Source organism: Cucumis melo, chromosome 8 (assembly GCF_025177605.1).
Source record: "Cucumis melo cultivar AY chromosome 8, USDA_Cmelo_AY_1.0, whole genome shotgun sequence".
Taxonomy (NCBI): Eukaryota; Viridiplantae; Streptophyta; class Magnoliopsida; order Cucurbitales; family Cucurbitaceae; genus Cucumis; species Cucumis melo.
The window spans coordinates 6,376,378-6,400,717 of NC_066864.1; the positions used below are offsets into that span (position 1 = coordinate 6,376,378).

Here is a 24,340-nt window from a genome sequence, read left to right on the forward strand (position 1 = left end):
AGCCTAATATGTAAGTATCAATTTAAGAAGGGTGATTTTCATTTAGATTTAAATTATGTTCATATTAGGAAAAAAAGAGTTACCCCAACTGGTCTATTTGTTTCATCGATGTTGAGAAACTAAACAATTTTATTTTATCCAAACAAAAATCAAAGTCGTACGTGTAGAAATTTTAGAGAGTAGAGCTTGAAGATGGAAAATACTTTGAATGCAATCTAGCCATTAGGGCAATTGATATAAATTAAATAAACGATTTAATTTTTCAATCAAAAGTTGTCAAACAGAATAACTTTTATTTTTCTAAGATTTATTTTCGTTATTTAATGATAGAAATTAGTTTTTACCTAATTATACCTATGAATTAGGAGTGATCCTAGAATCGATTTTTTAAAGAAAAAATCTCAAATCTATCATAGTCGGTTTAGTAAAGTGGCAAACTCACCTCTGCATAGTTTAATACTTAATATATATATATATATATATTTTTTTTTTTTTGAAAATTCTTAGATTTGAAATTTTAGAAAAATGGATTTTGACACATGGAAATACTAAACCTTTCGCTAGGGATGTGAAGCGAGAGTGCACGAAAGTATAGCATGCACCCAATGTAGCAGATAATTATTAAGAAAAACAATACGGAAAAATTGTTCTCGCGAAGCCATAAAGTTTCTCACCTGGGGCTCCCACAATTCACGACGGCGAGATTTTGACTGCTGAGGCTCGTAGGGAGGTCGTCTCCAGAAACCCTAAAAACTCATTTCTCTATCCGTACTCTTCTTCAGCTTTTGCTGGCCGCCGTTTTTATTTTGATCTCATTGTGAAGAAATGGTAAATCTCTCTCTCTCTCTCTCTCTCTTTTCGTTTCTGTTCATCTTTCTTCGGTTACCGTTGTTTTTATTTGATCGATGAAAGGTTTAATAATCGAACGCTTCTGATTCTGTGCAGGCCGATGTTCATCGCAAAAGGTGAGCTTATGAAATGCTTTGTTGAGATTATTTACTTCTTACGGTTGGCGATCTTGGGGTTTTTTTGACCTAGGGCACAGAGATGATTTTTGTTGCGGCATTTTTTTCTTCTCTTCTAGCGTTGAACTTTTGAGTTACCTTTATGAGATTTCGATTAACTAGATTTGAACTCTCCATTGAAGATATAATTAGTCCACGAGTTGTGAACGTCTTTAGATGAATCTTATTTCATTCATTCGAGTGGTCTGGTACTAGGTTGAAGGGCCGAGCATTTTCTTGATATACATTTGTAATTGTGTTTTTTTTAGGGTAGTATTTGGTGGATATGATTCTTTTTTTGGTGGAATGCTATTTTCTTCTTCCAGTCTTGATGTTTGTTGATTTCTTGAAATCATTTTGGTTGGGAGAAATAACGAGATCATTGGTTGGGAGAAATTGTGTTTTTTTTAGGGTAGTATTTGGTGGTTATGATTTTTTTTTTTGCTGGAATGCTATTTTCTTCTTCCAGTCTTGATGTTTGTTGATTTCTTGAAAATCATTTTGGTTGGGAGAAATAACGAGATCATGGGTTATCTTATTTTCTTAAGAAGTCCTATTAGGTAGTACATAAGTAATCAATTTCATTGAAACTATGATTTATATTGATGGAGTTTGAGAGTTTTGGGTATTATACTTTTGAGGTTCTTATAGGGTTTTGAATTGGGTCGAGAGCCATGTCCAAGAACTTTGGTCGGTTGAACTTGTACCCATTGTTTTCATTTGGAAAATTGAGCTGTTGATGATTGAGCTTGGAATAATTTCTGGTGATCGAACTTCCCTTGTCCCGTTGGTTTTCTTTCTCCATTTTGAACATATTAATTTGTTGAACTGGTTGTTTTAGTAATTACACATTGATGATTAAGGATTGTCGAAGGATGGGTGAAGGAGATTAAGTGTTTGCCATAATATATGACTTGGTGGTTTAAACATTTGTAACATTCAAATTTTTTAGAATATTATTAATTGTAATGTCTGTAGATTCTTGTTGTTAGTAATACTTATGGTTACAAGTAACACAGGTACTCTCGATCTCCTTCACCCTGGCGAGCTCCTTCTAGATCAAGATCCAGATCTAGATCACGATCGAGGCCCAGGTCCAGGTCCAGATCATGGTCAAGGCCAAGATCCCCAAGTCGTGGAAGGTTGGTTTTGATTGTTCTTTATCACTTGGATCAATTGAAAGTATAAACTACTTTTATGTCTGAACTTTGGCATCTTATAACCCTTTTCTTATGGTACATGTTTCTGATTCAGATCAAGGTCCAGAAGTCGTGGGAGGTGTGTTTCTTTAGCTGGAACCCTGGACAAATAATAATGAACACTCTGTTTCAGTGGTTAATTGGGTCTATTTGTGTTTCTTTTCACAGATTGTTTCTGTTTTGATTATCCTTGGTAACATTTTTAGCTTCTTCCAGGGACCATGCCAACAATCCTGGGAATACTCTTTATGTCACTGGTCTATCTACAAGAGTCACTGAAAGAGACCTTGAAGATCATTTTTCCAAGGAAGGCAAGGTTAGCTTCTGCATCCTAATTACTTGCAGTTAATTGGATGATCGAGTGAGAGATCTGTCGTTTGTCCATGACCTGAAAACAAGCGATACAACATAAAACAAGATTGTAATATCTAAAAATGTGTAAACAGTATTTATTGACTTCAAGAAACATTAAAGTGGAAATTGGATTAGACACCAAATGACCTAAAGTTATCCAATTACTTGTTTTCTTGGTTATGGTGTTGCCAGCTTTTTCTTTTTCTTTTTGTAATGCTTATGTTTTGCAGGTAGCTTCTTGTTTTCTTGTGGTTGAGCCTCGAACACGGATTTCTCGTGGTTTTGCATTTGTTACTATGGACAATGTAGATGACGCTAATCGGTGTGTTAAGCATCTCAACCAGTCAGTTCTAGAAGGTCGATATATAACTGTGGAGAAGGTACTATGATTGTTCTGATGTGGATAGTATTGTAGAATTATGGTCGTTTTCTTTTTTTCTCTTAACTTGGAGGTTTTCTGGTTATATTCAGAACAAGTTTGTGTCAGCTATGTTGGCAGCAACCAAAGATGATGAGTTCATCCATGTCAACTTTAGTGAAACAGCTTGGTCAATGACAAGCTTAAACAACAGATTTCAAATGCGCCTGATCAACTAAACATATCAACTATATTGCCCAACAACTTTTCTTCATCAGCATTCACTTTCAACACAACTAACCAACGGACATTATCAAGAACTTTCTAATCAGGCTTTTATGGTATTTCATGCCTAGCATTCATTGGACATTAGTCAATTTTTCCCAACTCCTAATATCAAGTGCATCCTTTTTTGGTGGCGAGTTTCCCCCCATGAATATTTCTTATGAATGGTTCTCTGCCAACAATTTCAAAACTAGTTTTTGCATATAGCGCTCACCTGGAAAACTATACCAACGATATAACCTCTTCTAATTTAAGATTGGATTGGGACTTAGGTTAATAAAAGAAATGAGATGACACATTTTTTGTCTTTCAGTCGCGGCGGAAACGGCCAAGAACTCCAACACCAGGACACTATTTGGGGTTGAAAAGCACTAGAGACTCTGGTAAGCTCAACCGTTCACATATCTTATGCATTGCAATTTACTCAAACATTACCTGAACTGCATTTGTTGCTTCTTGTATTAGGCTATCGTGGCGATCGAGGTAGTAGATATCGTGGTGGTGGCTCCTTCCGTGAAGACTATGGGTATCGTCGGTCTCCAAGACGCTCACCATATCGAGGGGCTCGTGAATACTCCCCTAGACACTCCCCCCCTTATGGTGGGGGGAGATCAAGGAGGGATCACTCAAGGTCACCGCCACCTTACTCTCCTCCTTATGGTGGCAGCCCGGATAGGAGGTATCCTCGTGGCTCTAGATGAGGGTGAAGCCCCTTTTAATGTACTTTTATGGTTGCTGTTAGTCAAGGACCAAGTTGGATGGTTGTGTGTACTCGAATCTCTGTCTCATAGTTGTAAGCAGTCCAACTGGCCGAATGGTCATCATCGTATGCTTTTTTAGGTTCGGTGTTCTAACTTTCTTCTAGTAAACAATATTGTTACAAATATTGGTATGTGTCTTGTGAATCTTACTTTTCGCTTTTATCACTGGGGTTTATTAGACAATATGGTAAAGTAGTTTTTTCCCTTGCCATTTAAAGGTATTTTTACAATGCTTTATATTATTTTTATTAAAGAACTATGGGGTTATCATTAAGATAATGTGAAAATAGTTCCAAGTAATTTTTGATTTGTTTTCTTTATGATAGTCGTTCATAATTATTGTTATTATTTTTCTTGAAAGAACCATCTATAATTCATTGCTATTCAAATATTATCGATCTGTTTAATAATACTACTAAATTTTGTATTGATGCATATTATTCTACGATTTAGAAAGTTTTCATTTTTTATTATTTTTATTTTTTTCGAGTAAAATGAGTTCTTATACATTTTTAAAGATATTAAATACGGAGACCTGGAAATTTAATTTCTGATTTTGAAGTACCCCTATTTAATATTTAATTCCTATACTTTCAATTTTATATTTATTAGATTTTCAACGTTTAGTATTTTTAAAAATTAATTGATCTATTAGTGACATGCAATTTTAAGGTTCTTAGGAATTATTATTTTAAAGGTTAGTATTTCAATTTTTCTTGCATAATGGTTGAATTCACATGCAAAGAAAAGAAATTGTTGCTTTAGATATAGTATAAACCTGTACATCACTATCCATGTAAAGTATCATCTATGGAACTTTCTAAATTGAAATTACTTCTTGATCTTTTCTTTTAATTATGACATTCATGAGAGAAGATAGAAAACTGATACATAATTTACTTTGCATTTCATCTTAGAACCACACCCTTTAATGTAATTCATTTGAAGTTGAAATTGATCTCTCTTTCTTTTAAATAACTTACATATACATTTATTAATTAAGTAATGTTTAGAAAAATTGTAAATATAATAAAGTCTTCGGTAATAATAAATATTTGTAATTTTTTTAACATTTGTCTAATTTTAAGCCAACATATACTGGGCCGACAAAAATTTCCCATAAATGGGCCTATAGCCCAATCGTATGAAGAAATCTCTTCCGTTTTCAGTTCAGTGGGACAGTCCACATCGGAAGTTAATCGGAGAAACCATGTCGCTCGCCGCTTCCCTGAATATTCCCGTAGCTAAACTCTTCTTCCTCTCGAATTCGCCGCCTTTTCAACCCAATTCCAACAAGCTTTCTTTCAATTCTCTTCTCAGACCTCGAAACGGAGTCTCTTCCGTTTTCTCTTCTTCCCACTCTTCTTACTCTATCCAACCAGATGAGTTAGAAGATTTCGTCATCGGCGATTGTGTTATTTTCGAAGATGGCGTGTTTGACGACCCATATGTGTCGGATGATTCGAGTGTGGATAGTTCCATTCCGAGCACAGCGAAGTTTAAGCCCAAGAGCCCCGTTGTGGAGATTAAGCCCGAAAATCTGGTGCCAGATGAGTGGAAAGAAGTGCAAGCGGAGATTAACATCACGAAGAAAGAGAGGCGGAAGATTGCTCAGGAATTGGAGTTCGGTACTCGAGTTGAGAAGAAGAAGAAAGCGCTTGTTCCTTTGAGGAGTGTGAATTTGGAGGAATATTTATCGTATAAGGAGGCGAAGATGGCACAATTGAAGCCACTTGTTCTTGATAATCCGTCTAGTTTTCCGGCGACTGAGGAAGTTAATAGGACGGAGGATGCTATGAGCAGGTCGAGCGAGCGTGTGGCGCCAAAAAATCCTAAGTGGGCGGTTTATGGTAGGGGGCTGGAGGATGTTTCCGAGTTCTTTAATAGTGGACAATACCAGCCTGCTGATAGAAAATCTGAAGGTATTTTCCATGTTCATGTTTTGATCATTTGAGTTGTCATCATTTAGATTTTTTGTATGCTTGACTGACTCTACGAGTATTAGAAGGATAATCTTGTTAGTGTTTTATTATAATCCATTTGTATTCTGTACTTCAATATCCTCTGTGGATTGCTCTGTTATGCTTCCATGGACAGGACCTCGCAAGTTATTTTCAAAAGAGGAAAAGGCTATGCTGAATAAAAGGGTGCCTGATCTTGCTTCTGCTCATTCTGTAAGACTATTTATGACCGTTGTATTTTATATGCTGATTCTTTGATATACTTCAAATTTATCAGTATCCTGGATTTGGGTATTGAAATTATGTTTAGGATATGTGGTTGCCTCTACATACTCTTGTCGGGTCTGGAGAATTTTACCTTGTGGATGAACTACTAAAAAACAATGTTGATATCAATGCTGTGGATAAGGTAGGGAATACTTCCATATTTATATAACATCTAATCAATTTACAGCTGTTATTTCATTATTCCTCAGTCATTTTGGTTTGTATTTGTTTCAGGTTGGTTTCACGGCTCTTCACAGAGCTATACTTGCAAAAAAGCAAGCCATAACTAATTATCTTTTAAGAGAAAGTGCCAATCCTTTTGTTCGAGATAAGGTTCGCTGAACTTTTAAATACACCCCCTTGAAGTTGTTTCTCATTTACGTGGTTGGCTAGCTTCACATCAGAGAACGATGTTGATCTTTGAGAGGGAGAAATTTTCAGTTTATATTCAGAATTAAACCAATAATTGACGTTATGCATGAGTTGTTGATGCTATTTGAATTCCTATAGAGATGTAGTTGTACATTGAAATTTCAGAACTGAGTCTTCAAGCTACATATATTTTGATCCTTATAAACAAAGAATATATGGCCTCCATGGTTCGTTTTTGTCACAGCTCACTACTGCCGTGGTCCATTGTCATGATATGGCGTATTATTTTTCTTTCACCACATTCAAACATTTGATGTCAATAACACCTGTCTGAAGTCAAATTAAACTCGCATTACGTTTACTACTTTCTGAGTTGCAAACCTCCAAGTACTGTTGATAAATGTTTGCTTGTAGGGTTTATTCTTTTGTTGTTTTTTTTTGGTCTTTTCAAACCTTCTCTTATCTAGAAATTTCTACAAACTTTCTTAACAGGATGGCGCAACTTTGATGCATTACGCTGTCCAAACTGCTTCGAGTCAGGCGATTAAAACTCTTCTATTGTATAACGTTGATATAAATCTTCAGGATAAAGTAGGTTTATGCTTCTGTAGTTCTCTCTATAGATGATGGACCTCTTAGCATTCAAAATTTTAATTAACACTATTCTTATTATACTGTTTCCAGGATGGGTGGACGCCACTGCATCTCGCTGTTCAGGCTCGTCGGACAGATATAGTCAGGCTTTTATTAATTAAAGGAGCTGATAAGACACTAAAAAATGCGGTAAATATCTTTACTCAAGCTTATATATATATTTATCTATAATCTATATCTATAGTATATATAAAAGCTTGGATGAGGAGAAATTTTTTATGACATTTTTGTCCTTCCACTATATCATTTTCTATTATTGCATTGGTAACAATTTTGTCTTTTCACTTTTCTATTTGTATGGTAATTGAAGAATAAGCGAGAGGATTTTATAAATACCTTATGTATTTATTAGATTAATTGTAACTCATGATCAACTTCTAGTTCAAGAAAACCCAGAGCCCATCCAACTTCTAAAATGAAAATAATTAATAATTCATTTTCCTCTTATAGATTTGTAACTGATGAATAGTTTTATAGCATAAGGAAACTGAAAAGTTTATCCTAACTATTAAATGCAAAGAATTAATAACTAAATCAGTTAACTAATATAATTAATAAAACTCTAGAAATTCTTAAATGACATCGATTATTTGAGGTTTGGATGACTATAAGAATCCCTTTCTCTACATCCAAAGTGTGCGAACAATTTGGATAGCATTCAACTAATCTTAGAGTTTCAAGGTAAGCATTTTCTTTTCTTTCTCTCTTTTTATTTTATGTATTTATTTATTTTAGTTGTTTTAAACTTTTTTAGATGTGTTTGTCTTCAAATTATATCTCTAGAAAATCGTTTACATTTCATCAACGTTTCAAGTTTATATTGATATATAAAAATTGCACTTTATAACATCTTCATTATTTGTCGAGTATCTAATCAATCTATCCACCCAAGACTAAGCTAATTAGATCGAGAGGTTTCTGGATTTAGTCTAATATGTAAATCTATAAGTAAAAGTGAAAGCACATTCGAACGTCCATACAAAAAACAATAGGAAATGACAATACATCCTTAATTGATAGCTATTTGGTAGTGATTTTTGAAATCCTATCAATTGTCATGCATTTAAGAATACCTATATGTACATGTATAAGAGAAAAACTTTGTGTCTGCGACTTCTCTTGATTTGTATTTTTTTCCATCATCAACTCTCTTTTCTAAAAGTTTATAGAATTTAGCATAGAAAACTAATGTACTATAATTATTTCATTTTTCTAACGGTGGCAAAGTAGAATTGTCTAACAATCATGGAGCATTCATTTTTCAAGAACTATTTATTGATTTAATTTTAAACAACAGTTGGAAGGAAAATTAATCACTTGAAACGAAGAAAAAAAGGAAGGTTGTTATCTAAAAAATAATCTAGAAAATTGAAAACAAAACACAAATTTCTCGTGTATGACACGTGTGAAGGACTAGTATATATAAAAATCTCAACATGGAGAAACTTTTTTCTCTACATTATATCGTTGAGTTTAGTTGTATGTTCCAAATTACTCCTTGGTTTTATGATAAATTCATTTCTAACTTTATTTTTCTTGTAATATATATAATTATAAAAGGCACAATCTCACTACTTTTTGAATTATTCTACCTAAGTTTAGTAGAATTAAAGTATGCACAGTTTGAAAAGTTGAATTTAAATAGTTTTTCATTTACCCACTACTTTTTTAATTAATTATACTTAAGTTTAGTGGGATTAAAATATAGGATGTGAAGAGTTAAAATGCAAATGATTTTTCATTTACATTTTAGAAATTAGTTACAAATTAAATAACTTATTAATTCTAATTAACAATACAAATTTAAAGATTTAAAAGTTAAAAGTTTTTTTAACATTTTTTTTTACTATATAAAAGGCTTTGGGGATTTTTTCTACCAACCTTGTTATTGAGATATTTGGATATCAAATGATTGTGCAGTGGAACAAGATTGATATGTCGATCATTTAGCAAAAATATTATATATGTTGAAATAGGAATGGGTGATTATGCAGGAAAACAAGTTTTTCTTCTACGAATACCATTAAGCCCACCAAATGACAATAAATATCAATTTAAGTTCAAGAGAAAACAATTCCTCATTCATTTATGCTTTGCAATGACAATTAACAAAACACAAGGACACACAATTCTTAATGTTTTAGAATATATCTTCTTGAAAAATATGTCTTCTCATTGACAACTTTATTTTGCACTATCTAGAGGTATTTCAGGGAAGACAACAAAAGTTTGGATTAAGCCGATAGGCGACAATAAGTTACGTACAAAAAAATATTGTTTATAAAGAAATCATTTTTTGATATATGCAAGTCTTATATTTAAATTCTTATATTTTAATCTAATTATTGTAACTTATTCCCATGTACATCTAATTCTATTACATTTTGAATTTTGTACATTTAAATTTAGCACAACCTAAACATATACATGCAATGTTTACTATAATCTATAATCTAAAGCTACACATTGTACGTGTATCTTTTACTAGTATATATAATCTCCCTTCACACATAATATATTTTTGCTGATGATCTGTAGAAAGTAAAGCACATATTATTTACTTTTAAATTGTCTGAGTTTACTTCAATTATATAGATATGTTTAAATGCTCTTTAACATCGAGATACAAAAACTTATGAACTGCCCCGCTGCATTTTCAGGGAGGTTTGACCCCATTGGACATTTGCCTCTATTCTGGTCGAGATACAAAAACTTATGAACTAATAAAGCTGTTGAAACAGCTTCCAAGACCAAGTAAACTGCCTTCATAACAGTGATGATCACTTGAACTAGCTTAGGCTCTGGAAGATCAACTATTGCTGTGTTTCGTATGCCATAGTGGTCCAAGTTCTAAATTGGGTATGCTACTGGATTAACGTCGGCTTCTTTGCTAGATAATTCTATAAGAGCAAATAGTACTGTGAAAGTGACATCATTGGAAACCGGGCTAGAAACATGTCTCTGCATGAGCGTTCCAGTCGGACTTGGAGCAAATGCATCTATAACAATGTCTGATTAATGATTATGGCATGCGAAGTCCCATGAGTATCTCATTCGTTTTCCTTTTCATGTTGAAAGTTGTAATTCTTTCCCTTTGTTTTGTATCTGTTGTAATTAAATAAGATTTTGAAGTCTATACGCATATGTTTTGTTGACTTAAGTTATGAACTTAATTGATGAACTCGAAGAGCATTAGATTTCTTATTGATGATATCCCTTCTCTCATAAAAAAATGATATCCCTTCACAAGCATGAGGAGATGCAAAATATATTGAAGTGGGGAAAGTGCTTGAAAATTTCTCTGATTGTAGCTAGGTGGAGAATAATTCGTATTTTTATATTGTAACTTCCATTACACAATGAATACAGTTATTATTTTCCTGTTGGTGAGGTGTATTTACAGAAATGCTGCCTCAAGACTCCCGAGCCGGAGTGACTGCAGCAGCAGCAAGAATTACTGCAAAATCTGGTACTCCTAATCCCACCTGCATAATGAAGGAAACCTAGGTGTGTGTGGAAGACGAAATGAAGATGGCATCTTTTCACCGTCACCCCACAACGCGTAGGGTTCTTCTCCATGAGCTGCATCATCACCAATCTCCAGGTCCTCTTCTTTCATCCTTAAGTTAACAATATGGCTAATCAGGTAACATATAATGCTGGTAAATATGGCATTCCAGAGGGTAATAAACACTGCTCCTGCGAACTGGATGCCGATTTGTTTGAGGCCGTCTTTGAGCTTTTTATCAGAGATGGCATACAGGAAGCCTGGTCCGTATAGGGAATCTGGATACAACATTTTCAGAAGGCTGGGTTTGGCAAAGAAGCCTGTGAGGAGTCCCCCCATGGAACCAGCTACAGCATGTGTGTGGAAGACGCCCAGAGTATCGTCAACACACTGAAGGAATGCCAACCTCCTATGCAGCACCATCATGGTGTACCATGGAACCAAACCAGCAAGAACACCCATCACCACGGCTGCGATAGTGTCCACAAGCCCTATTATTCATGTAAAACCATAGACCATGGATTCATTTGGATTCTTCGGGTAAGGTAAAATTAGCAGTTATGTTTTTGTTTCTTTCTTTTTGAAAGGACTAACCTGCCCCAGGAGTGATGCAAACAAGGCCAGTGATGATCCCTTGAACTGCACCAATCACAGAGCTTTTCTTGTATACTATGATGTCCATTGAAACCCAGATCAAGAGACTTGTTGCGGTGCAAACATGTGTGTTCAAAATGGCCAGTGATGTAATACGACTCGCTGCAAATGGAGCTCCTCCATTGAATCCAGTCCAACCCAGCCAAAGAAACCCTGCACCTCCAACCATGTGGAGTATGTTGTTTGGTGGGAAGTTCTGCCTGTCATGGGAGTGTCGTGGCCCGACCTGCGGGCATGGTCACCAAATCAGTCGCTGTCGTTACTATCAAAGATATGGAGAAAGTAAAAACTTGTTTTGCAGGTTACTTACCCAGTAAGCAGCAGTGAATCCAGCAACCCCAGAAGAAAGATGAATGACGTAGCCGCCGGCATAGTCAATTAGGTACTTCTGAATAAACCCATCTCCCCATATACAAAATGCCCCCACAGTATAACAAAGAGTAAGCCACATTGGAACAAAAAGCATCCATGCTCCAAAATTCATCCTTCCCAGCAAGGACCCGGCAAGCAACACTACAGTAATGGCAGCGAAAGCAAACTGGAAAAACACGTAGTCAGCCATCGGAAAACAGCCTTGTGTAGACTGTGAAAGAAGGTAGGTCTCAGACAGAGCTAGGCCGGGCTTACCAACGATCCCGAACAAACGTTTGCCGAATGCCATACGATGTGCCCACAAAACCCAACAGACAAGCGCTGCTGCAAAGCCATAGAGGGCCATGAAGGCAGAGTTGACAGCCCATTTTTTCTTCACCATGCTGCCATAGAGAATGACCAGCCCGGGAACGGTTTGTAGACCGACCATGGTGGCTGCTGTGAGCTGCCATGCATTGTCAGCCTTGTTGTTCCAAATGGGAGATGTTTGTTCTGGATCAACGAACCCCGGCGGCAGCAAGCTGAAGTCTTGAATTTTACAGGAACTCATAAGGGAGTAGGAATTCGATTATAAAATGGTAATATGAAAAGCTCTATTTTCCTTTGAAACTATGGTGGGAATGGAACATAAATATGATTCAGTTTTTGGCAGTTGGCTTTGTATATCCCATTGATATAATCTCCCTATTTTTGCTTCCCTTGTCCTGCTATTCCTGACATGTCCCCACATTTAACAAAGAAATATGCAACTTTTCAATAATAATATAACTTTATTTAGGTGTCTTCCATATTAATAAAATATTGAAGATTTTCGAGGACATTATTTCTTTGACGTATAAATGAAAGATTTTTAATGAATTTTAATTTTTAATCTTCTAAAAAAACAAAATAATTTTAATTTTTTGATGAATCGAGTTTGGCTGAGAAAAATACATGTATATTATCCTTAAAGCATGAGGAATATTTTAACCTACAATTTATTTATTGGTTACTTGAAATGAGTTTAGTATAAAAAAATATTTCATATTTTGATCAAAATTAAATTTTATGAAACTTACAAAATGGTCAAACTCTCTCATTTTAATCACATTTTTCAAAAGAAAAAGTTAAAATTTTAATATGTTTGAGTTTCAAAAAATACATCCAATTTTTTATAACCTGTAAAAATAATAAAATACTTTTATCACAACGATAAAGACTAAATACCTATCGATTTTATTTTAATATGAACAATATTTTCTATGAATTTTAAACTACAAATACTACTTTTACGTGCCAACCTCATCAGTGAACAAAATTTAATTGGTTAAAATGTTTTTAAAAACTAAACATTTAGAAGCTTGAATCTTCACTTGTATAATGAGTATAATTAGTTAATAATGCATATTTTATTCCTAAGTTTTGATCTAGTTCACAAGTGATTTCAAAATATTACCATTGTATTTATGTGTTAAAATATTTTAACATATTGTATTTTACACTTTATTGTAAGAATGACAACATTTTAATTTAACAATGGCTCGAAAACTAAACTTAAAATTAAGATGTCATATAAAAATTCAAAAGATCTTTCTTTTTTTTTTATTTTATTTTTATTTTTTTTATTTTAAATAAACAATATGAGTATTCTAGGCGTTGCCATCATTGGAGGTAACGTTAGGAGACATATGACACCATAATGTGATTGGCCTTGCTTTGATTTCTTCGTACTATTTTATTAATCCTTCCATTATTTTTATTCTTCTTTTTTTAACCTTTACTTCTCTTCCCATTTTATAATTTTAAAAATCCTTCCAATGTGTTATTTATTAGAACATATGATATTTTAAATTGTTTGAATAGAATCTTCATTCGTCTCTCAAGACAAATCTAAATAAAATTATAATCGAATCTAAATTGAAATAATAAAAAGAATATTGAAACATAAACTATTTACACTTCATAGAAAATAATACCACTAAAAGATAAAATTCATCACATGTAATGTTTCTATAAATGATAAGTAATTTATCATTCTAACGTTAACTTCAAAATTTTCATTAGATTATTAAATATTAAAACCTAATGACTCTTGGAGAGTCATCGTAGCCTAAAAAGATCTAGTTGGTACATTTGAAATTGTTTTTTTTTTTCTTATTTTGTTTTTGTGTTGTTGTAGAAAAATAAAAAGAATAATAATAATAATAAATAAAGAAATAAATAAATAAAGAAATACAATAATTTAAAATTATATGGTAATTATTTAATTCTTTCTTTGAAAGCTTTCGATTTATTTTTGTCATTGTCATGGTGTTAATGTACACATCTAAGGTGGCCCTGTAATTTTCACGACGTCACTAATTTATTTATCTGTCAATTTGAATCTCTTGTACACGTGTCAATCACTCATTTAATCATGGTTTTCTTCTCTTTAATTTCAAACTCAACAACTACTCAACTTTTTACATTTTATTTTTTAGTTTTCAAAATTAATTTGGATCTTGAAAACACTTTTACTTTATGATTCTAATTAATACCAAAGACATAAGATAGTATTTTATTCGAAATCTCCATACATCTCTATATATATATATATATATATATATATATATTAGATGTAATACTTTGGCCATAATCATCTATAAAAATACTACCAATCATTGTTTAATATGAGAAATTTTAAATACTCAGAAAATAAAATTTACATTTATTGAGATTTACAGAGACCGATCGATGAAAAGACCACTGGACATTACAATAGTATCTATACTAAAGGAGACTATGGGAAGATTTTGTTTTAATTAGTACAAGAGAAGATCAAATCCATGACTTTTAAAGAAAACTTTTGTCACTGATGCAAGTTTGGTTTGAGCATTTGAGGGAGGTCTTATTAAAGGAAATTGTGGTTGGTAGCTGTACAGTTGAAAGCATATGAAGTTTGGAAGTGATGATTTACAATTCCATAGGCAGCCCATTGCGAGACCAAGCTTCATATCCACCTGCTATGTCCGTTACATAGTTGTATCCCTATACCCAATAACAAATTTAATCACTAACCTTATTATATATATATATATATATATATATCAAATTAAACTTAGTTTTTTCTCTTCAGTTTCAATAAATTCATTAATTCTACCCAAAATGTAACAAAAACTAATTTCATATTTGTAAAGTTAAATTGAAATTATTAGAGACAAATGAAAACCAAAAGACTTACGGCAGCAAGGAGATCGGCGGCAGCCATAAGAGACCGCTTTCCACTTAGGCATCCCTATCCAATTGATCAAACCCATCGAATTCAAATTCAAAACCATAAAAAAAATTTAATTAAATTAAACCATATAATACATATACTTACAACGATAATTTCATCATCTTTTCTAAAATAAATCGCCACTTCCGCTAAGAAATGTGGATTCCTTGTCATTCCTATAACATAATTTAAGTACACAATTATGAAAAAAAAAAAAAAACATTAACCAAATTAATTATATTCAAAATTCAAACATTAATTTTATTACCTGAACCTACTCTGTACATGTAAGGTATGTTAATGGCGCCCGGAGCATGACCAACGCTGAACTCTTCCGGGGTTCTAACGTCTAAGTATCGCTGCCCGGCTTGAAGAAGCTCGAGAGCTACACGAACTGGCACCGACGTCGGAACTGCTGTCGCTTCCATCTCTTCTCTTAGAACAGCATTCCGACTTCAACAAGGGTTGCATGATGAAGTGTGTAAAGATTAGATTAATTACTACTTGATAACGAAATAAGAAATTAAAAGTTGTAATTCGATAATAATAAATTTGGGACATTTTATTTTATAATTTAGTCACCTGGTGCTCCAATGTTTATGGCTGACGGCAGAGTCTCTGCGGCGGCGGTGAAGAGAACCGGTGATCATCGGCAACAACCTCACTCTGACGATAGATTAAAGAAAGGGATTATATTATATTACAATAATTTTTAGGTTATTTTATAATTTCTATATATTCTCTTTAATTATTGAATTTTAAAATTAGTTAAAATATAAAAAGTGCCGTATTAATTGTTAATGAAATTACCCATTTCAATTATTTATTTATTTTCACCCACAACCTAACAAAAATGATAGATTTAAATTTGAGTAGTCTATCTTATATAGCATGAGCATTTATTTCAACCACATATTTTAAAATGAAACTTATTTTATATGGCTGATTAGAGTGTAAAAGACAAACAGATGGTGATATTAAACTACTACTCAACTAAAAGGAAAGAAGGTAAGGTCAAGCATAGATGAAGTTGGAGCTGAGATACGTACCTTGAAGTGAGATTATTATTGGTGTTGGGAAGGCCGAGGAGATGGGAAGTGGAAGAAGCAATGGAAGAGGATGAAGAAGTGAGAGACGACATGGCTGGCCAAACAAACAAACAAACAAAAACAAAAGAGAATTGAAGATACAATTAACTGAAGAAAATAAAAGAAGTTGTGGGTTTTGAGAGGGGTTGATGAGAAAGAAGAAGAAGAAGAGAGATATATAAGAATAACAATAATGGGAGGTGATCGGGGGGCGAATGATTAGGGGAGTGATGGGGAATGCCACGCCATTTATGGAGAGGCTGGGGGGATTAAATTTTTGAGTGGATAAGTTTTAAAGAGAGAGATAATTAAAGAGTAGTCAGCAGCCATGACCAATCCAATTCTGTTTCAATCCCTAACTTTATCGATCTTCCTTCTCAATCACAATATGATCCACCTCCCATTCTACACCAAAATTAATTACTTTTTTACTTTTCTTTTTATTTATTCCTGAAGACCTGTTTTAGGACAGCTTAATTCGAATTATTATAGTTAAATTATTGTAGTTCTTGATAGTATTTTGGATGCCTTTTTATTAGAGGCCTTGATATTGGTCAATATTGTGGTCTCTATTTAAATGTATAGAGAGAGAGAGAGAGAGAGAGGTCAATTTTGAGAAATTGTGGATTATTTTTTTGCACACAAATCAAGACCTCCAGAGGCTCCTATTTATCCACACGTGATTGGCGCAGTCATTCCCACGTGTCCCCCATGTAGATATTTCTCTCCAACTCCCCATTTATTTGTTCTTTTCCTTTTATTATTATTATTCTTAACTATTTTAATATGGTCAATACTTTTTTAAAAAGTTTTTCTTATATATATATATATATATATAACAGAGAGAGATTTTATTGTTAGACTTTTAGTAGAATTTTCAACATTTAAAATAATAATAATATATATAATTAATTTTAAAAAAATTTTCCCCAATGATCTTTTTATTGTTATTTTTGAAAATGAATATTATTATTTTGTACATCCCGACATTATTTGAGAACACCTCACCCATATGGTCCTTATCGAGATTTCATTTTGAGTTGATGGACAATGAAATTTTGAATATTTATGATAATTCTTTCTTTTTATCTATCTAAAATGATTAAGTTTGAGGTTTAAAATATTTATATCACAAATAAAATAATTACAATAATAGAAATTATTATAATATGCTCGTTATTTGTATGCTTGGTAGTTATAGCTACATGTCAACTTATTAGCTATCTAATATTTATGTCATGTGTCTATTAAATACTCAACCTTAGTAGCAATGTAATTCATTTTATGATTGTCAAATTGCCTATAAATAGTGGCTTTCGGTGGAGTTGTAAGATATACTAAAATTGGAAAGAAATGCAAAGAAATGGGATAAAGTGGAGAAATTTAATAATTTTAAGATTTTCCTAATTTATTTATTTATTTATTTATTTTAATATTATATTTTTTTCGATTTGTGTATTCCGATTATTCTTTGTTTTCACAACAATTATGATTTTTTTTATTTGAAAATTTGTAAAAAGCTATAACATTTGACAACAATATTTAGACCTTATGGAAACATCAGGTGTATTGAATTTTTATTTTTGTGGTTTTGTTTTATGGAGCGTAAAGAATTTGTCAATTTTTTCTATTTTTGAGAAAAAAACACTCTTTTTTATATTGAAGTTTGGAATTTTTTAATCAATCAAATTATAGAACACAAGTTGAAATTGTATCTTTAGATTAAACCCGCAAGCTTGTATAAATGGTAAAATTGGGTCAAATTAGAATTTCAAACTTGCATGATTATATAAATTGCAATGTTTGTATAAGTTTGAAAATTCGATCTTATCATTTATGGCACTAATTTCTGTAATTATTATAAGTTTGAAATTCAAATTTTAGTCCCGATAAAAATATTAGTATTCAATTATATGTTTGTAGTATTTTGAAAAAGGAAGCAATAAAAAAGGCCTCACCCTAAGGAATGAATATTTCATTAATTAGATAATTAAAAGGCCACTTGGGTGTTACAAAGAGACATATTAGAAATATAAGATATTCCCAACAAAGTTGGTGGATGAAATATTTAATAAGATATATGGAACTCATATTTCCTTCTTTTTATCATTCATATTTCTCCCTCTCTCTTTAATATTATTATTATAAAATGGTCAAGTTGGAAAATAGTATTTTAATTTGAAGAATGTTATTTATTTACATATTAATTAACTACATTAATGTGATTAAACTTCAATTAATAACCATTAATTCAACTTTATTAAAGGTTTTGCCTACATGAATCACAATGGACACATATTCAAATTCTGATACCCACAAATTGTACTAATAGAAATCTATAAAGTAATTTTTTTATAAACATATAACAAGTTGCAAATTGATAAATAATTTACAAAATTATAAAACATTGATCAGTAATCGGTAAATCAATCTTTTTTTTTTTACATATGAATTAATTAATGATCGAGGAGCGATAATATTTATGTTAGATATATAGGTCTACCGAGTTTTTTATAAAGTAAAAAAAGTTGGACTCAAGAAAATAATCGATTAACCTATATTATGCTGACCTAAATCTTTAATTTGATATACATCTAATTTAATTTTGCTATATTTATAACTCATTAGTTAAAGTAGGGATAAAATAATTTTTGGTTCATATTTATTTGTTTCTTAAATTAATATACAAAATACCTAATAACTCGTTATTTGTTGAATTGGAGGTTGAAATATTAAATACTAATCAAAGCCTGATTACACCTTACATTAATGTGATTATCACAATCAATATAATAAATACATTTAATTATCACGTGTTAGTACGTCTCAACAATTTTTCTTTTAAAACAAGACTATCAAACCACACTCTAAACAAATTAAGTTATTACATCATTATATATACCAAGTGAGTCACTCATAATAAAAGATTTGAAGAATGGAAGACTCGGACTTCTCCAAGATTATTATTCGAGTTATCAGGTGTACCATCACACACATCTTTGTTGCATATAATACGAAGGAAGAAAACAAGCATTGTCTTCTAACCTTTGCCTCGTTAATAAAGAAAGAAACTTTCGACAAGCAACAACCTATCAATTCAACAGTTTAACAATCTCCAAACAATTCGACTCTGCTACTAAATTTGAGAGATTAAATGTAGAAATGTTTTCAAAATTGCAATTTATGGCCGTATAGTTTAAAGAATCTTCATCTCGTATACCAACAAAGAACAAACATCAAACGACCAAGCCTCCCTCCCAAACCCAAATGATTCTAGAACTACAACTTAAACACCATTGCCTCTCAAATATGTTAAGCAATGTTACTACCCTTTCCATAGCTCCAAGAGAGAAACTCGATGAAGAAGCCAAAACCAATTAATGGTCTTGGAAGTTCCATAAAAAAAAAACACACACAAGTTAATACACTCAAAAGCATTATACTTCATTGAATGAATGGTTTGAATTCTTCTGATCAAAAGAAAAGAAAAGGCACATGTATATACATTCCAAGTTTGAAATTGAGCCATAGTTCAAATGACACACTATTTGTATAATCAACCTCACTTCTCCCACTCTACTACTTATGATAAAAGGAAACTAAAATTAAAATAATAATAATAAAAAAAAAAAGCTTAATAAATTTGTATAATTGATTTTGATTTCAAAAGTCAAGATGGAGTGCAATATCTAAATATAATAAGGTATTCATCGAGAAAGAAGCCATACAATTGGGCCATGACAACGTAAATAGCCCAATGGGCTTCCATTTCTCACAGGCGTAACAAGAATGAATAAAAATAAAATGTGATTCAAAATATTAGCATTTAAATAATATCACCAATGTTTTAAAAAGTAAGAAAATGAGCAAATGACAATGATTTTTAAAATTATTAATTACGAACTAACCATTGGCTAAAATATAGTTGATTAGAAGAATCTAAAATTTAAATAAGAACAACTAAAAGTTAGAAACTTTTATAGATAACAAAAAGTTTTAAATTATTTATAAAATATAGTAAAAATAAAATAGTTTGAACATTTTTTATTGGATTAATTTGAACTTTATGGATCAATCGACTATCCAAGATGGATTAGTAGTCGGGTCAGTAGTTTGAATATTTACTAATTGTTTGGTCCAATGAAAAAAACTCCAACTGATGGCTGTATGTCTCTCTTTTTCTTAAACTTAGTTTAGTATTGTTGTTGGTGGGAAGTTTGGAATATTTTATCCGTTCTTAAGTCGTAAGAGAATTCGTATTTCTTTCTTTAGTTTTTGTGTATTCTTCAAATTCCTCTTCGGCATATTCGTCGTCTCCGATTCTCTTCCATTTTCCGATTGCTTACCTATCGGGGAGAAGAAATGGCATCCCTAGCCACTCTATTCTCTCTTCAATTCTCGTTCCAGACACCTTCTACTCGCCGGTTGCTTTCTCGGTTTCATCACAGATACGATTCTTTCAAGCACCGGAAATATTGGGTTCGGAGACGCCCTCTGCTCCCTGTCCTTTCCTTGTCCGATGGAACTAATCAGGATACTCGGCCGGAACCTGAATCAACATCCACAGCTTCTTCTTCTTCTTCTTCTTCTTCTTCTTCTTCTTCGTCATCGTCTCCTTCAATTTCGAGTAATTCAACGTATACTTTGTGTGCTGCGTTGGGCGGGATTGGATTCGTTGAAACTGCGTATTTGAGTTACCTCAAGCTCACTGATTCAGCTGCCTTTTGCCCGATTGGTGGCGGAAGTTGTGATGACGTTCTCAACAGTGATTATGCTGCTGTTTTTGGTATCTTTCTATTCATGATTTTACAATAATACTCGGAGAATTTACAATATCAAATCTGTTTCCGTTTTTGCTTCGAAATTTTTAGTTCCTTGTATGTTAATACTAGATTACATTGAGTCAATGATCACATGTTTGTAATTACAAGGTGTGCCACTGCCTTTGATTGGAATGGTGGCGTATGGATTAGTTGGAGCAATTAGTTTGCAATTGGCGGCAAAGAAATTGCCATTTGGTATTGATGAATCTGGTGGTCGTTTAGTGTTGCTTGGCACTACTACCTCTATGGCAGCAGCCAGTGCATACTTTCTGTACATTCTGAACACACAATTTTCTGGAGTTACATGCTCGTATTGCCTAGTATCTGCTGTGTTGTCGTTCAGCTTATTCTTTGCCACTCTGAAGGTTTTGTATTTTGGTTATCTGTTTTTAATTGAAGATCGTTGTTGATCATACATTTCTGAAGGTTTCTTGTGGTTATGACCTAGGATTTTGGATTGCATGAGTCCAGGAGACGACTGGGCTCTCAGATAATTTTGGCTGGCATCGTTTTTTACACCCTTTCTACATCATATGGTTCCTTACCCATTTCTCGAAGGTTCGTGTTACAGAACTTCGTGAGATAGCTAAATGGCTATTCTCTTTCTTTGTGTGCTCTTTCACATTTGGGTGCTTGACTTCTGATTACTTTTGATGTCTGTACTTTTCTTTTGCTGCGATACGTATACTTCTAAAATAGTTTTCACCATTTCTTTAGATGTTTAATGCAAGCAAATTAGTACATCAAAGGACATGACACTCTTCATTGATTTAAAAGGGTAATTGGGGTGGGTAGCATTTTTAGGAATGACGACGGATCATACAATAACATTTTAAAAGAATTGCAAAAATAACAAAATCTATTAACTTCTATTAGTGATATGGTGTAGCAGTAATAGACTCTAAACGCCAAATCTAAATTTTACTATATTTGAACATTCTTTTGCATTGTGCTACATTTGCTAATTTAAGTTTTGATCGCTATATTTGTAATTGCCTCTAACTTAAATCACCAAGTTTGCAAATTTGTTACATGAGGATGAAATTTTGGGTTGTTATCTGTCTGGCAAAGCTTTGACATTAATTGTTACTGCTAATTGGTCTGAATTTTTGGAACTAAAGCTATCATGAATTTATTTTGTTTTGCGGTTTTCTATAATAAATAATCTAACTGGTGTTTCCGTAAACTGTGGATTTATCTTCTGTGTATCCTTTGGTTTTGATTCCCTGTCATCATGGACCTTAGAATGCTAATTCTTTTGACCTCAATTACTTAGGAGTTAGGAGCTATCTTCATCTTTGGTGTTATGAATGATTTCGATATTGTTTTGGAACTTAAGATTAATTTTGTTGGTATTTTTTGTTATCTTTATTAATTAATCTCAAATGAACTATTTCCATTTTCTTTTTATTGCTTTGTGATTCGTCTTCGGCTTCATTTTGGTTTCATTTCTTAACGATTTACGTGAAATTTATTTATTTATTTATTTTTTGACTTTACAGTGCTGCTGAACTTGACCTGCCATACTTTGAAACTGAGCTAACAAAGCCATCAACCCCTCTGGCCATTTCGCTTGCAAGGCATTTGCATTCCATCGGGGCCAAAATGTATGGAGCTTTTTGGTGTTCACATTGTGTAGAACAGAAAGAGGTAATATCTCCTTTTGTAAAATGGTAATGACATGATTGAGTAATGCGAGAACGTAATAATGTGATGGTTTACTTCTTTTAGCCTTCACAGCCAAACCATAAAACATTATTAGTTTTGGGAATAATAATTAAGTGTATAACAACATTTTAAAAAAATTCAAATATAGCAAAATCTATCGATGATAGACTTTATTACAATAGAGTCTCCCACCATCAGAATCTTAAGAGTTGGGTTTAAATTTGCTATATTTACAAATTCTTTTGTATTGTGCTATAAATGCTAATTCTTTGAGTTTGGTCTATATTTGCAACTGTCCCTAAAGTGACTTCTAACTTTACTTTACATGCTATCATCACTATTGCTTCATTCTTACCTTTGGGCTCATGAATTTTCTTGCAGGTAAGACAATGATTTCTTTCCCTCCTAGCGTTGTTTTGTGATGCTACCAAACATATTTATCAATTATGCTATCCCGCTGTCAATACAGATGTTTGGACGTGAGGCAGCAAAACTATTGGACTATGTAGAGTGTTTCCCTAATGGATATCATAAAGGCACTAAGATAGAGAAAATTTGTTCAGAAGTTGGAATAGAAGGCTTCCCAACATGGGTAATTAACGGTCAGGTAAAGAAGCATAACTTAAGGGGCATTTATTTACGTTTCTGAGCAATCTTTTCTATTAGCAACGTTTATTTGCATGCCTACAGATTAAATAATAAAAAAAAAACAAAAAAAAAAAAACAAAATTTAAGAATGCTATGGTCGTGTCACTATTTGTCTTGTTGTATTTGCTAAGTAGTAAATAGATTGCCCAAAATTGTCAGGGGCAATTGGGGTGGATGGTTCTGAAACAAGGTGCATCCATTATGCCCTAGGAGTATATAAATTTGGCTAAAGTGTGTCAAGAGAAATCAGTGGGGAAAAGATTGTATACAAATATAATGATAGAGACAATAGCTCAAGTAGGGAAAGTACTTAGTTACTAACGTATTCATTTGAAAAGAATATCCCTAAAATCTACATCTTGATGCAGTAACAAGGTGCTTAGAGTAGCAGCATTTCACCTCCCTAACACCACTTCTCAACCTTTAATTCTTGTCTTTTCTAAAATGAAAACAACTGTTTATGGAGCGATAGGAAACTTCCCCAAGCACGACCTTACTTGAAAATAATCTATTCTATAGGTTGTACAACATATGTGTCTTTGATTCCTAAGAAAACTTCCACAAGCAGTTACATGAAAATAAATGAAAGTCCTTGTGTTTCCTTCCTCTCTTGGCTGGGCTGTTTGTACTTCTTTTTGTATCATCAAATTCATGTTTCCTGCAGGTTTTGAGTGGGGAGAAAGAACTATCAGAACTTGCGGAAATTTCAGGATTTGAGGCTGATGGGATAAGTTAAAACATCCTTTTATATTTTCCTTCTGTTTATATCAATTCAGTAGGCATCTATAGATAAGTATATACATATCTAATCACTTCATTACATGGTTATTAATTAATACCCAGCAAAGTTAGCCACCTCGATCACTCATCAAGGGAATAGGTTAATCAGTTCAGAGTCTTACTTTTGCTCTTCTTGATGTAGATATGAAAAATACAAATGCTAGAAATTTATTTTAAATTAGTTGTCCTTTACGAGTAGAGTGTAGATCAATTCTTGTGAGATTAATTATTGTTCCAAAAACTTCACTTTCATTAATCGATTCATAAGTGGTTGGTCTTGGAGTATTGGATGCTTTGATATGTAAGGTTATATTGGTTACTTTGGCATATTAAAATAAGTTTAGATGGT

At 32.7% G+C, this 24,340-nt stretch overlaps 5 protein-coding genes across 11 annotated transcripts; 3 read left to right on the plus strand and 2 right to left on the minus strand.

The window, feature by feature from the left end:
* Positions 1-632: 632 nt before the first annotated feature.
* LOC103485170 (serine/arginine-rich splicing factor SR45a) lies at positions 633-4,172 on the plus strand. 2 transcript variants are annotated; one of them, XR_001762053.2, is made up of 9 exons: positions 649-828; positions 946-965; positions 2,024-2,146; positions 2,259-2,282; positions 2,420-2,519; positions 2,788-2,937; positions 3,029-3,256; positions 3,514-3,583; positions 3,666-3,748. XR_001762053.2 is itself a non-coding variant. In XM_017043879.2 (8 exons), exons 1-8 carry the CDS (start codon positions 826-828, stop codon positions 3,899-3,901), a joined length of 726 nt encoding a protein of 241 aa, XP_016899368.1. In that variant the 5' UTR covers positions 633-825; the 3' UTR covers positions 3,902-4,172. The 2 variants fall into 2 exon arrangements, 1 of the variants encoding a protein (XP_016899368.1); XM_017043879.2 differs by lacking the exon at positions 3,029-3,256 and having other exon boundaries at positions 633-828; positions 3,666-4,172.
* A 918-nt stretch (positions 4,173-5,090) lies between these two features.
* On the plus strand, positions 5,091-10,426 carry LOC107990460 (ankyrin repeat domain-containing protein, chloroplastic). 6 transcript variants are annotated; one of them, XR_007823178.1, is made up of 9 exons: positions 5,091-5,883; positions 6,059-6,135; positions 6,233-6,331; positions 6,424-6,522; positions 7,054-7,152; positions 7,246-7,344; positions 7,782-7,896; positions 9,418-9,471; positions 9,876-9,971. XR_007823178.1 is itself a non-coding variant. In XM_017043799.2 (8 exons), exons 1-7 carry the CDS (start codon positions 5,106-5,108, stop codon positions 9,451-9,453), a joined length of 1,287 nt encoding a protein of 428 aa, XP_016899288.1. In that variant the 5' UTR covers positions 5,091-5,105; the 3' UTR covers positions 9,454-9,471; positions 9,876-9,971. The 6 variants fall into 6 exon arrangements, 4 of the variants coding, with proteins under 4 accessions (XP_016899288.1, XP_050944916.1, XP_016899286.2 ...); XR_007823177.1 differs by lacking the exon at positions 9,418-9,471 and having other exon boundaries at positions 9,876-10,426; XM_017043799.2 differs by lacking the exon at positions 7,782-7,896.
* Positions 10,427-10,433: 7 nt separating this feature from the next.
* LOC103485169 (ammonium transporter 2 member 3-like) lies at positions 10,434-12,441 on the minus strand. The gene is given in 2 exon segments (XM_008442658.3): positions 10,434-11,214; positions 11,318-12,441. Coding segments are annotated over 2 exon segments (1,506 nt in total). The 5' UTR covers positions 12,300-12,441; the 3' UTR covers positions 10,434-10,690.
* Positions 12,442-14,412: 1,971 nt separating this feature from the next.
* On the minus strand, positions 14,413-16,613 carry LOC103485172 (thiosulfate sulfurtransferase 16, chloroplastic). Its single transcript, XM_008442660.3, has 6 exons — positions 16,034-16,613; positions 15,567-15,650; positions 15,253-15,437; positions 15,090-15,160; positions 14,949-15,002; positions 14,413-14,755 (listed from the first exon to the last, which is right to left on the minus strand). The coding sequence occupies exons 1-6, from the start codon at positions 16,123-16,125 to the stop codon at positions 14,681-14,683; spliced, it is 561 nt and encodes a 186-aa protein (XP_008440882.1). The 5' UTR covers positions 16,126-16,613; the 3' UTR covers positions 14,413-14,680.
* Positions 16,614-20,138: 3,525 nt separating this feature from the next.
* Positions 20,139-24,276, plus strand: LOC103485174 (thiol-disulfide oxidoreductase LTO1). Its single transcript, XM_008442666.3, has 6 exons — positions 20,139-20,858; positions 21,004-21,260; positions 21,344-21,453; positions 22,398-22,545; positions 23,033-23,170; positions 23,876-24,276. The coding sequence occupies exons 1-6, from the start codon at positions 20,435-20,437 to the stop codon at positions 23,945-23,947; spliced, it is 1,149 nt and encodes a 382-aa protein (XP_008440888.2). The 5' UTR covers positions 20,139-20,434; the 3' UTR covers positions 23,948-24,276.
* The last annotated feature ends 64 nt before the right edge of the window (positions 24,277-24,340 follow it).

Coding starts and splice junctions, on each gene's coding strand:
- LOC103485170 (XM_017043879.2), top strand. Junction 2,283..2,419: donor AGGTCCAGAAGTCGTGGGAG/GTGTGTTTCTTT, acceptor AGCTTCTTCCAG/GGACCATGCCAACAATCCTG. Junction 2,520..2,787: donor ATTTTTCCAAGGAAGGCAAG/GTTAGCTTCTGC, acceptor TATGTTTTGCAG/GTAGCTTCTTGTTTTCTTGT.
- LOC107990460 (XM_017043797.2), top strand. CDS start 5,106: ATGAAGAAATCTCTTCCGTTTTCAGTTCAGTGGGACAGTCCACATCGG. Junction 5,884..6,058: donor TGCTGATAGAAAATCTGAAG/GTATTTTCCATG, acceptor TTCCATGGACAG/GACCTCGCAAGTTATTTTCA. Junction 7,153..7,245: donor ATATAAATCTTCAGGATAAA/GTAGGTTTATGC, acceptor TACTGTTTCCAG/GATGGGTGGACGCCACTGCA.
- LOC103485172 (XM_008442660.3), bottom strand. CDS start 16,125: ATGTCGTCTCTCACTTCTTCATCCTCTTCCATTGCTTCTTCCACTTCC. Junction 15,651..16,033: donor AATAATAATCTCACTTCAAG/GTACGTATCTCA, acceptor ATCTATCGTCAG/AGTGAGGTTGTTGCCGATGA. Junction 14,756..14,948: donor CCGCCGATCTCCTTGCTGCC/GTAAGTCTTTTG, acceptor TATTGGGTATAG/GGATACAACTATGTAACGGA.
- LOC103485174 (XM_008442666.3), top strand. CDS start 20,435: ATGGCATCCCTAGCCACTCTATTCTCTCTTCAATTCTCGTTCCAGACA. Junction 21,261..21,343: donor TATTCTTTGCCACTCTGAAG/GTTTTGTATTTT, acceptor GTTATGACCTAG/GATTTTGGATTGCATGAGTC. Junction 21,454..22,397: donor TCCTTACCCATTTCTCGAAG/GTTCGTGTTACA, acceptor TTGACTTTACAG/TGCTGCTGAACTTGACCTGC.